At 42.2% G+C, this 12,677-nt stretch overlaps 1 protein-coding gene across 3 annotated transcripts in view; it reads right to left on the reverse strand.

Moving 5' to 3' along the window:
- The window catches only part of PCSK5 (proprotein convertase subtilisin/kexin type 5), a 452,417-nt gene that overhangs the window by 6,645 nt on the left and 433,095 nt on the right, over positions 1–12,677 (reverse strand). For all 3 annotated transcript variants that reach the window (XM_082843248.1, XM_082843247.1, XM_082843246.1), the window contains 2 exons: positions 10,224–10,401; positions 5,581–5,798 (listed from right to left, as the gene is read on the reverse strand). In XM_082843248.1, coding sequence (XP_082699374.1) covers positions 5,581–5,798; positions 10,224–10,401 — 396 coding nt within the window. The remainder of the gene's footprint in view (positions 1–5,580; positions 5,799–10,223; positions 10,402–12,677) is intronic.

Here is a 12,677-nt window from a genome sequence, read left to right on the forward strand (position 1 = left end):
TTTGGAGGGTCCCAAAACTCGATGAGTAAATCATGAATGGGCAGTTAACTAGCTGAGAAACAACACCAGACTTGGAATTTAAAATGCTAGGGATAAAAGAATTTACCAGATCATTTTGTCCAGTAGTTATTATTTATTTATTTATTGGCTGCATTGGGTCTTCACTGCTGCGTGCAGGCTTTTTCTAGTTGCGGCGAGCGGGGGCTACTCTTTGTTGTGGTGTGCGGGCTCCTCATTGCGGTGGCTTCTGTTGTTGCAGAGCATGGGCTCTAGGTGCACGGGCTTCAGTAGTTGTGGCTTGCGGGCTATAGAGTGCAAGCTCAGTAGTTGTGGTACACGGGCTTAGTTGCTCCGTGGCATGTGGGATCTTCCTGGAGCAGGGCTCGAACCCGTGTCCCCTGCATTGGCAGGCAGATTCTTAACCACTGTGCCACCAGGGAAGCCCTGTCCAGTAGTTCTTAATTTTGGGGATTGTCATGATAGATTCCTTTGAAATTTTCTTGAAAGCTGTAAACTCTCTTCTCAGAAATTTGACATCCCATTTATTTAATTTTTAAATAAATGTAAACAAATGCCCAGACATGTGAAGTCACTCATTCAAGGTTTCATAGGGAATGGTTGACTCAAGAGTCAAATTCAGGTTTGTTGACTGACAGTGCAGTGCTCTTTGATCATACTATCTGCCTTCATACGTGAACCAAGTAGAGGAGGTGTGAACAGACAGACTGTTTCCTGTGGAGGTAATACCCTTCTCTCCTAATTCAGAGACCCCAAGAATGACTGACCCAAGTATTTCTTTCTATGCAGATATCAAGGGAAAACTTCTGGAGAGAGTTTGGGGACAGGAGACCTGAGCTCTAGTTCATTGAATTAGACAGAGAGGCAGGAGCAGGGAAATAGAGGGGGCATGGAATGTGCCTGATAATGTGAGTTGGAACTTGATATATAGGCCTTTTCATCAGAAAAATATTGTAAAGTGTGTTTAGTTGAAGTTGAACTAGAACTGTGAGTCCTGTTCTTACATTCACTCTGGATTTAAATCCACTTTTCTTGTCTGATCTGTGAGCTCAATCATTTATAATGTTTCTATGGAAGAATGAATTCTGAGTTCTGAACAACAGCTCAGATAATAAACCTTTATTACCCAACTTCCTCTTAGATTGGGGGCTGCCTATAGTGGTATCAATTCAAGGCCATTCTATTTTTATCTTACGTCCAACTTCATACAGAATTTCCTACATGTCCTGGGACACAATTTTGGTCTCTGAAGAAAGAATCAATCTTCCCCTACTTCTTTCCTTTTCTCCCTGCAGTTTTCTGAAATACAGCTTAAATGTCTTACTCCGATTTTAAAACATAGAAGTGTGGGATTTTTTTTCTTTATGAAGAGAAATTAAAGGTAGGAAAAATTAAAAGAGAGAAATGAAAGGGTAAAAAGGTTAGGTCACAAAATTTGTGTCTTAAGTTTGGTTACATTTTCCAGAAGGCCAGCAGCAATTCAGCCTAGATCCTGGGCAATCCCCAGAGGCACTACAAGCCACCTCTGGGTGACAGATCAGGACTCCATTTACATCGCCTACATTGATGTATTGCAAAATCTGCATACTTAGGGTACTCTGTGTCTTTTGCAAAAGGTAGTTGGCTAATTTCCAGAATGTTTTCTATTTTTTTTTTTCAAGTTTAACATCTTACATTTATCATTGCTTCCAAGGATCTGCAGGAAACTTGGCACCTATAAAGACAGCTTTGGCTTTTCCATAAAATTTGGAACAGCTCACCATCTGCTCTCCCTTAGAATGACCCCCACGGGATGAATTCAGCCATGCAGAGCCACCCCTGGGGGCTGTCCATGGTGTCATTCCACACCGGAAGAGAGAGGCAGCTCGGGAGAGTTAGGAGGCTTTGGTTAACCAGCCTGGATTTTTATTTAAAGCAATTTTGTGTGGACGATAAATAAAAAGTTAAATGTGTGAAGGCAAGGAATGAGCTAATTATGAAGGAACCAGCTGCATAAAAGATACATGTTGGTCATTAGTATGCTGCCCTCCCCCAACCCCCTTAGTTCTTTTTTTTTTTTTTTTTTTTTTTTGCGGTACACGGGCCTCTCACTGTTGTGGCCTCTCCCGTTGCGGAGCACAGGCTCCGGACACGCAGGCTTAGCGGCCATGGCTCATGGGCCCAGCCGCTCCGCGGCATGTGGGATCTTCCCGGACCGGGGCACGAACCTGTGTCCCCTGCATTGGCAGGCGGACTCTCAACCACTGCGCCACCAGGGAAGCCCCCTTAGTTCTTTTAAGTATTTTTTTAAAGTATTTTTTAACACCCTAATATTATTGGGCAGTCAAATGTGAAGGAAATACAATCTAGTTGGTAAATTACTTATTTAGGTTGGGAAAGTTTCCCTGTATCCTTCATGCATCCTCATTTCTTAGTATGACAGCTAATATTTTAAGAAGGAAGGAACTCATCCTTTATTTTTTTACCTAGTTTATAACCCAGGAGAAAACCTGTCCCCAAATTTTGTAATCTATATATTGCAAAATCAGAAGGCAGCACAAAGATTCACTAACCAGCAAAGGACATGTGTGGTAGGTGAAGACAGGATGACAGAAGAAATGAACAACAAAGATAGAAATTATTAACCAGGAATATTTGGGATTCAAGTCAAATACAGGAGGAGGAGGCACAAACACTCAGAATGGCTTTAAGATTCACCCAGATATGCCCAATCATCCCTGGAATACAATCAGGGAGACTGTATTGATGAGCTTTATTTTTTTTTTTAAGACTTTATTTATTTTTGGAGTTTTTTTGGTTTGCAACAAAACTGAGAGAGAGAGAGAGAGAGGGGGAAAGAGAGAGGTACAGAGATTTCCTGTATACATAAAAAAATCATATGAATTCAGGTTTTGACATAACCCCTTTATTCCAAACACACTGAAATGAGAGAATAAATATAAACAGAGAGAACCAAAAAAAGAGATAGGTCGGCTCAAAAGTAAGATGGAATCTCTCTGGACCAGAAAGGGAATATAAATGCAAAATAGCAATCAGATTCAAGCCACCCACGTGCTTGGCTCTGGGCCTAAATGTAGGCAATCGTCGCTGTGAGTTCAACTTTTCTACCATAATAGGAACTAAAAGTGTTTCATATAAGACCTGCACCAAAATCCAGGTTTAGAGCTTAAAACAGGAGTCAGGGTGGGACTCTCTGCCCTCATAGACATCACCTCTTGACCAGGAACTCTCCTGGGCTGCCAGCTGGATTGCTGATGAGATCTGCAGTGACATCAGTATCACCTCCAGGAATATTGGAACATCATGTTTCTATACTGAGTTTCAGGGTGGGACATGGGGTAACATGAGCTGAAGAAGTAGCAGACTGTGAGGAATAAGGATGAAGGGAGAGAGAAAGGGAGTGAAAACCAAAAGCAAAGTCTTCCATTCAAAATGAGCTCAAGACCAAAATTTCAAAGCATGTAGAAAAAAGAATGTTAAAAGAGAAGGTAAACACAATCAAGAATTAACATGAATTTACTTCAGATAATATTAATTTCATAGAAAAGTTTGACAAACTTAAAAATTAGCATATTTCGCGGAACAACTAGGCCCACGAGCCACAACTACTGAGCCTGTGCATCTGGAGCTTGTGCTTCACAACAAGAGAGGCCACGACAGTGAGAGGCCCGCACACCGTGATGAAGAGTGGCCCCTGCTCGCCGCAACTAGAGAAAGCCCATGCACAAACAAAGACCCAACACAGCCATAAATAAATAAATAAATAATTTTTTAAAAATTAGCATATTTAAGATGCTTAAAAAGTAAATGAAGACAAAAATATCCTCTCAAAAAAAACCTGAAGCACAAACAGGAAGATATGAAAAAAAATAGATGGATATGAAAAACAAACCATTAGAAATCTTAAAAATAAGTCATTTAAGTTAAAAAACTAAAATAATAGGTGGACTGAATTTTTATTTTTTTATTTTTTTTAAAGATTTTTTTGGTGTGGACCATTTTTAAAGTCTTTATTGACAAAATGAATGTGGTCCAATTCTTGCCTTGAGGGTCTCATCAGCAAGAGAGCTGGACGTTTAATTAAAATGTAATGTATTGAATAAAAATAGCTATGATAAAACTGTATTATAGAATCAAGAAGAAGGAAGAAGATTTCTGGGAAGAGTAAGAAAAGCTTCACAGAGAAGATGATATGCAAACTGGGTCTTTAAGTTGAGAGTTAATAGAGTGTTGTTCTCCAGGAAGAGGAAATGCATGGACAATAGTCATGTAGGCATGAGAGATCATCACCTATTTGGTGGCTGCTGAGTGGTTCTGGGTGGTTCTAGGTTCTGAAGTACATGGAAGGAGAGTTGAGACCATAAGCTAAAAGGACTGACCAGGGAAAGAATTTAATCACTTTTCAAAAACAGAAAACATTTATTGAAAGTTTATCAAGGAAAAAAAATGAATGCATAGATTGGAGAGATATACCATGTTCATAAATGTGATGACTCAGGATCGTAAAGATGAGTTTTAATGCAATGTCAATTAATATCCAAGGGATTTTTTAAAATGAAATGTGATAAAATTTACTTGGAAAATAATAAAAGTTACTTGGAAAAAGAACTAGGAATAGCCAAGACAATTTTGAAAAGGATAACAGGAATGTACCCTACCAGGTATCAATATTAATCTAATAAGTTTTAAGAATAAAAACATTGTAGGAGGTATTTCTTTCTTAAATGGTGAGAGGAATTCACCATAATTACCATTCTATGTCAAGCTATGGAGAAAAATGAGCAAATTTGAATTTTAGAAAGATTGCTATGGCATTACTGTACACGATGACCTGGGAGTGGGGTAGCAAGACCAGAGTTGGGGTGACGTGCTATTTCAGAAAGTCAGCTAAGCGATGCTGAGAATGAAGAATGAGAATAGTGAGAATGGAGAAAGAGATCTGAGCAGAGAAACATTTAGAAGAGAGAAACAACAGACCTTGAAGTTTACCTTTGTGCATTGGACAGGAGGCAAGGGGAAGATAACTTTAAGGTATCAGATTTGGGCAACTGGTTGGACAGTGGGTCTATTAACAGAAAGAGTGAATATCAGAGGAAACTCAGATTGTGTTTACTCTGGGACATGTTGATTTTAAGAATCTCTGGGACAGACAAGTAAGTCTCTGGAAAATAAGAATGGAGCTTGGGACAGTTTTAGGCCAAAATCTTAAGTAGTTGTTGAAATAATGAAAATAAATTTTGCTTGGCATATTCCAAGTTCAACAGGTAGAGAAAGAAGACAGTAGGTGGAAAACACTTGCCGTAGGGGACGATGCCTGTATGTGGGCCCTGAAGGATGGGAAGGATCTGAAGAGGCAGCAGTGTGGTGCAGGATCAATTAGGGTTAGAGGGCAGATGTGCAGAAGCTGAAAGAGAACAAAGGGTGCTGATGCTGGAGAGGACTGGCTATGAGGTTGGCAAGCAAGAAGACCCTCCAAAGGTGATGAAAGGAGAGAGGGACAAAGCAGGAACAAACACTTCGCATTTTTCCATTCACACATGCAAAATGATAGATGGCCCTCACCTTTGCATTTGTCGCAAGTTGGGTGGCATCTCTCACAGGTCTGTGTGCTTTGCTCTGCGTAGTAATGCTCTGGGCAGGTACGATGACACTGTCCCTTGGAGTGGAGCAGAAAGAAGAATGGATCGCAGGACAGGCAGTCTGTGGGCCGCGGGCCACTGCAGGCCTTGCAGCTCCTGCTGCAGCTCTCGCAACGCCCCGTGGAGTTTTCTGCGTAATACCTGAACCAGGGAGGGAAGCAGAGACTCAATATTAAGCTTTGCTCCAAAGTTGGGTGTGGTGGAAAAAATCATGGTTACAAGCTGCGTGCCTTCAGACTCTTTACTTATTAGATTCATTACTAATTATACTAATACATCTAATGAGTCTCAGTTTCTTATCTGTAAATTGGACATTACAATCCCTCCTCTGCTATTTGTGGGGATTAAGTTAGATGACACATATGAAAGGACCTAGCATAGATCACACGTAGTAGTGCCACAATAATTGTTCACTACCCCTGCCTTTTATATACCTATATGCTCTGCCACTTTAAAATTCAGGTGTTGGGGCTTCCCTGGTGGTGCAGTGGTTAAGAATCCACCTGCCAATGCAGGGGACACGGGTTCGAGCCCTGGCCCGGGAGGATCCCACATACCGCGGAGCAGCTGGGCCTGTGCACCACAACTACTGAGCCTGCGCTCTAGAGCCCGTGCTCTGCAACAAGAGAAGCCATGACAATGAGAAGCCCGTGCACCGCAAGGAAGGGTAGCACCCCTTGCCGCAAATAGAGAAAGCCCGGGTGCAGCAACGAAGACCCAACACAGCCAAAAATAAAAACAGATAAATAAGTAAATTTATATATAAAAAAAAAATTCAGGTGTTAAGTCATATTGAATGGGAATGGGAGGTATTTTAAGTGTACTCCTGAGTGGTTTTTCTAATTTCTCAGTTAAAAAAATCTTGAAATAGGAGGTGACATGAGTGATATTGACCTTTACATAGATGTGACCTCTTTTGAAAAGATTTTCAGAGGCTAAATATAATAACAATAATTACCATTTGTTAAGTTTCTCCTATGTGCCTGACACTACACTGGAGACATCATAAACATTATTTCACCTCATTGAGTCTAAAAATGAGACATTAGGACATGGCAGTTAGGAGTGTGCCCTTTGGAACAGGAGTGCATGGAGTCAACCCTCATGTGCTGTGTGACCTCAGGCAAGTCACACAACATCTCTGTGTCTCAGGTCTGTAATATGGGGCTAATATTAGTAGCTAAAATTAAATAAGTTATTACTGAGAAGCTTGTTAGAACAGCGCCAGGACCATTATAAATACAGTTGATCCTTGAACAGCTCAGGGGTTAGGGGCTTCAACCTTCCATGTAGTCGAAAATTTGCATATAATAATATATAGTTTTTTTGCATGTAATACTGTTTTTAAAAACTATAATAATGATAGTTGGCCCTCCATATCTGTGGTTCTGCATCCTTGGATTCAACCTACTGCAGACTGTGTAGTACATATTTAGTGAAAAAAATCCACATATAAATGGAGCCGTGCAGTGCAAACCACACAGATCAAGTGGAACACATTATGCAAGGTCCACTCTCATTAATGTATATTATTGATAATTATGAGTTTTATGATTAATCCTCACAGCAAACCTTATGATTTAGATATTATCTGTATTTTACATATGTAAAGACTGAGGCTCAGAGAATTTAGTCAACTTGCTTAAGGTCAAAGGGCTAATGCAGTGGGGCAACACAATTTGAACATATCCATTAAATGCCACGATAACAAGCAATGCATTATTTGAAGGTAAACACAAGATTTTCAAGTAACACTGAAGAGAGAAAAGGAACCATTGCCAAAGATAAACCTGTCTGGACGTTGGCACACTGACGCTATCCAACGGAAACATCAGTCATGAAATGAATAGTTGATAAAGATCACCTACGACTCAAAAGAGAAAACCATAGGAAAAAGTGAAAATCCACAATTTTCCACAATACACAATATTGAAGTCAGAAGATCTGATTTTTTGTCCTGGCTCCACCAAGTATTAGTAGCCATGTGACCTTGGGCAAGTCACTTAACCTCTCTGAACCTCAGTTTCCTCATCTGCAAAATGGAGGGAATGATATTAATCTCATAGGATTGCTGTTGAAGCAAATCATAATATAAAGACACACTGTGAGTGGAGATACTTTGTAAACTTAAAGCAGCATAAACATTGGTTACTCATGTTGTTATTATAGATTGTTATTAAGACGAAAAACAACAGTAGGAACCCTGGGGAAGAAAGCTTATCAATACCGAATAGGTTTTTTTAAAAAATAAATTTATTTATTTATTTTTGGCTGTGTTGGGTCTTTGTAGCTGTGCGCGGGCTTTCTCTAGTTGCTGCAAGCCAGGGCTCCTCTTCCTTGCAGTGCATGGACTTTTCATTGCGGTGGCTTCTCTTGTTGCGGAGCACGGGCTCTAGGTGTGCGGGTTTCAGTAGTTGTGGCTTGCAGGCTCTAGAGCACAGGCTCAGTAGTTGTGGCACACGGGCTTAGTTGCTCCTCGGCATGTGGGACCTTCCCAGACCACGGCTCGAGCCCGTGTCTCCTGCATTGGCAGGCGGATTCTTAACCACTGTGCCACGAGGGAAGCCCCCAAATAGGTTTTAAAAATTATTAAAGAGTGATGCTAAAGGAAGACAATGGAGAGTTGTCCATTGGCTGTTTCTGATGAAAAGAAGAGCACACTGCCACTGCTTACCTTGATAACTCTTGCATGAGGTGACTGTGAAATCATCCGAGCCTCATAGCCTGGAAGAGGATCTTGTGCAGAAGTACAAACAATAACTGGGGCCTTAAAAACCTGCTCTGAGGTTAAAAACCAAAGTAATGATGTGCATGGGGTCAGGCTGCAGACGATTACACACCTGCCTTCCCAAGGCGATGAGATTTAACATATGAAGTTTATACATGTGGATCATTGATTTTACAAAAGGAACTAGTTCAGTAAAATATCACCACTTATAACTCATTTATACCCCATTTACTCGCCTTTAAGGGATTTACGGCAACCTGTGCCTCACCTCCCAATGGGTAACTTCACATATTATGGAGGAATTGCTTTCTTAATTTCATGGTCTATTTAAATTTTGTGTGTGTGTGCACAGGAGTATCTAATGACTTGATTTGAGAAAGATGGGATCCAGATTTTTCAAGCACTTATTAAGATGAAGATGAAGGGCTGACCCAGGTAGCCCCATCCCCCTCTTGTCTGGCAGGAACCTCTCTTTATTGATCTATATGACTGGTGTTTTTTCAGGGCTGCTAATGTGTGTGGCTCTGTGCTGAGTGTTGTTGTAACCTGTGTGAAAAATAAGATGTGTTTCTCTTCCAGGAGCCTATAATTTTCAGGGAAAGAGATATATAAGAAGAATAAGCTCTTACAAAGTCTTTTTTTTTTTTTTTTTTTTTGCGGTACTTGGGCCTCTCACCCTTGTGGCCTCTCCCGTTGCGGAGCACAGGCTCCAGACGTGCAGGCTCAGCAGCCATGGCTCAGGGGCCCAGCCGCTCCGCGGCATGTGGGATCTTCCCGGACCGGGGCACGAACCCGCGTCCCCTGCATCGGCAGGCGGACTCTCAACCACTGTGCCACCAGGGAAGCCCCTTACAAAGTCTTTGTATTGCTCATCTTATATCAATACATACAAGTGCTCTTTATTAAGCATGTGTTGAATGAATGAGGTGAATCAAAGCACAAGGCAGTGATACAAGCAGTAATTGCTATAGAACTGCAGACAAGAGATATGCTAATTTCAGCAAAAGCATTTGGGGAAAGTCCAAAGTTATAGCCCTTCAATTTGGGTCTGGAAATTCTCAGTGCTTTGAGTTACTGATTGGGAAAGAAGAGTTAGCAATAGGCCTGTAATCAGTCTTCCTCTTTACTGGGAATGCCTGGGGGGGAAAAGATGACCCAGTCAAATCCTCTTCCAAATGTGCTGGTAACCAGACCTTCTGATAAACACACTCAGTTTTTCCTTGCAGAAAAACACGTGATGGAGGGCTCTTATCTGTGAAATGCTTTTAGAAGGATACATCTGTGTTTCTGGGTTGTTTATGGTAACTAAACCTGTAATTTGTGGATGTGCGGGGGCATAGCAGGTTGGAGAATTAGTGGGGTATAAATGGAAATATTTAAGTGAAATTGTTCCCTTTGTAAAATCAATGCACCACATGCAGTGCTTAGACCTCTCATATTAAATCTGGTCCGAACAAATCGTAATGCAAAAGGGAAAGAATCTACATTCATGGGTTTGGACTTCTCTAACAGAAGAATCACCTCTGCCTTGTAATTGCTTGTATCCTTTGAATTAGTGATGTGGGTCTGACTTGACAATCTGACTCTTTGCGTTATCTCATTGGGTCCCTCTGCCTTTCCTGTTTACTCTTCCGTTACTGTGAACTTGCCGAAATCCTCTGGAGACCATTACAGTTGGATTGGACTCTCATCTTTGTTTCTTACTAGCAGTGAGACTTCAGTCTGGTTATTTAAGTGTTCTGAGACTTAACTTCCTCATCTGCGAAATGGGTTTGCTCATAGTGATATCTGGAGTGGTTATGGGATTAAGTGAGGGGAAAGTGTGTTGAGCACCTTACCCTTCTCTGCACTGGGGCAGGCACTCCTTTCCCAGCTGGAACCACCCTGGCTGGCAGGAGAGGCATTGCATGCTGAGTCTCCCTTCACATGTCCTACAAGAGCTGTGGCAGGGGGCACACCGGTGGCTGTCCTCATCAGCATAGTAGCCCTCGGGGCAGTCCTGCACGCAGGTCGTGTCTGCCAAGGGAGGAAAAGAATCTGTCTTGGTATCAAGTATGACACATGTCTTCCAAACTTCTATATGCTCCCCACTGTACACCATGGCGGGTGGGGGGATGCAGGAGGAAGGAGACAGTGTCCCTGTGGGCTGATGGGCATCCCAGGAGCTAAGATGAATGTCCAAGAAATAGAATCAACCATAAGGACATTAGGAGTTGAGAAAAAACAGAGGTCAGAGTGGATGGGCTCTGTTGGGCAGGACAGAAACCACCGTCTGTTAAAGTGAGCAACAGAGTGTACAGGGTCTTGCAGGATGGGGAGAACATTCAAGGCAGGCGCTAGGGTAGCAAGAGTCAAGGCTCCACTGAAGAAAACAGTAAGTACAGGGCCAATGCAATGACAAGTTCCTACAGTCTCAACTATTTCTAGCCCAAAATATAAGATTTTACCCTCAGTTTTGCTGTGCTGTCCACACAGTGTGACTCGTGACATTTAAGTGAATTAAAATGAAATAAAATGAAAACTTCAGTCCCTCAGTTGTACAAGCACAGATATGGAATATTTCCATTGGGACAGAAAGTTCTATGGACTGTGAGACTCTGTTTTGCCCAGTATTTAAAAAATTAGACTCTAACCGTGAATCCTCTGCTCTATACAGCAGGGAGTTGATGAGTTGCAGGAGTAAGATGAGTTGCAGGGGAGTTCAGCCACACATAACATGAGTTGCAGGGGAGTTCAGCCACACATAACATGAGTTGCAGGGGAGTTCAGCCACACATAACCCCATTCCTTCCTCCACCCACCCCAGTGGAGTCACTGATTCTTGCCCTTTCAACTTCTTTAACAGCATTTAGGGTGGACGGTGAGGGTGGATTCATGATAAAGTTAAAACATGAGATTTGCTGGCGTCGCAGTTTAACATACAGTCTTAGAGGCAACTCTGCCCCAAATCTGCTTAACCTCATAGACCAGAAGCCAGACTCTCCTGCCTCATTAATGTGAGCCACTGGTCAGCTCTAGACCAGAAGAAGGTTTGTCTCCATAACTTCAGTCAGCATTAGCACAGGCACTGGGGGAAAAGGAAAAAAAAAAACCCAAACTAAGTAATACGAGAGCTCTGTAAGTGCTGTGGACCCACCCAGCTCTGTGCTGGGAGACCCTCTGAGCTGCTCGAGGGCAGGGGCCACGTCATTCATCTCTGCTTTTCCAGCTCCTGGTTCAGTGCCAGGTCTTCCAGTGGCTGTTCTGTTAAAGATGGATGTTGACAGTGGTTTATTGTCCAGCTGATGTATCTAGCTAACTAGGGGGAAGCCTGAATCCCCTGAAAGTGAAACACCTCTTCATTAGTTTCCTATTGTTGTAACAAATTACCACATAGTGGCTTAAAACAATACAACTTAATAAATCTTATAATTCTATAGATCAGAAGTCTCACATGGGTCTCCAGGGCTAGGGAGAAGCTTCTAGAAGCTCTGGGGGGAGAATCTGTTTCTTTGCCTTGTCCAGCTTCTAGAGGTCACCCACTTGCCTTGGCTTGCAGCTCCTTGTCTTATTTTCAAAGCTGGAGTATCTTCTCTCTGTTCTGATGTCACATAGACTTCAACCACTAACTCTGGTTATCCTGCCTCCCTCTTACAAGGACCTTGCAATAATCCAGGATAATCCTCCCAAATCAACACAATTAATTTAATCACATCTGCAATTTCTTTTTTTTTGGTCATGTAAGGTAACATATTCATGTGGTCTGGGGATTAGGTTGTGGACATTTTTAGGGAGAGCATTATTCAAACGACCACAGCCTCCAGAGGAATTATCTAGTTTATAAGTAGCCTGACCCTGGTGGGGTGGTGGTGAGGGGCGGGATGGGAGAATATGAGAAGACCAGGTCCTAGCACAACCCGCAACCAGCCCCTGGGGGACCACCATCACCGAAGTCTCAGTTCTAGTCTAATTCCTATCCCTAGTTAAAGGGAAGACCACCTTGTAGTGATAAGATGTATTCCTGTCTGTATGAAGGCACCTGAGGTGATCACTCGTAACACTCTATATTGGAGATAATTAGAAAAGAAGGTCCTGGGGGTTGAGGTGATACAGGAGATCTGGAATGGTCTCATGAAGCAGCAACTGCTGGGAAGAAGGTTCAATGAGATTTGTGGAAGAGGAGCTAAGACAGATGGATAGGTATCCTCAAGTGTTTTCTACTGGGAGGCAACCAGGAATGGTATTGAGGATAGTGGTCCCCGTGTCTCTGCAGGGAATTGGTGCCCTTGCTGATGGTACCTCAACAAGAAGAG

This window comes from Leucopleurus acutus, assembly GCF_964270905.1.
Source record: "Leucopleurus acutus genome assembly, chromosome: 7".
Taxonomy (NCBI): domain Eukaryota; kingdom Metazoa; phylum Chordata; class Mammalia; order Artiodactyla; family Delphinidae; genus Leucopleurus; species Leucopleurus acutus.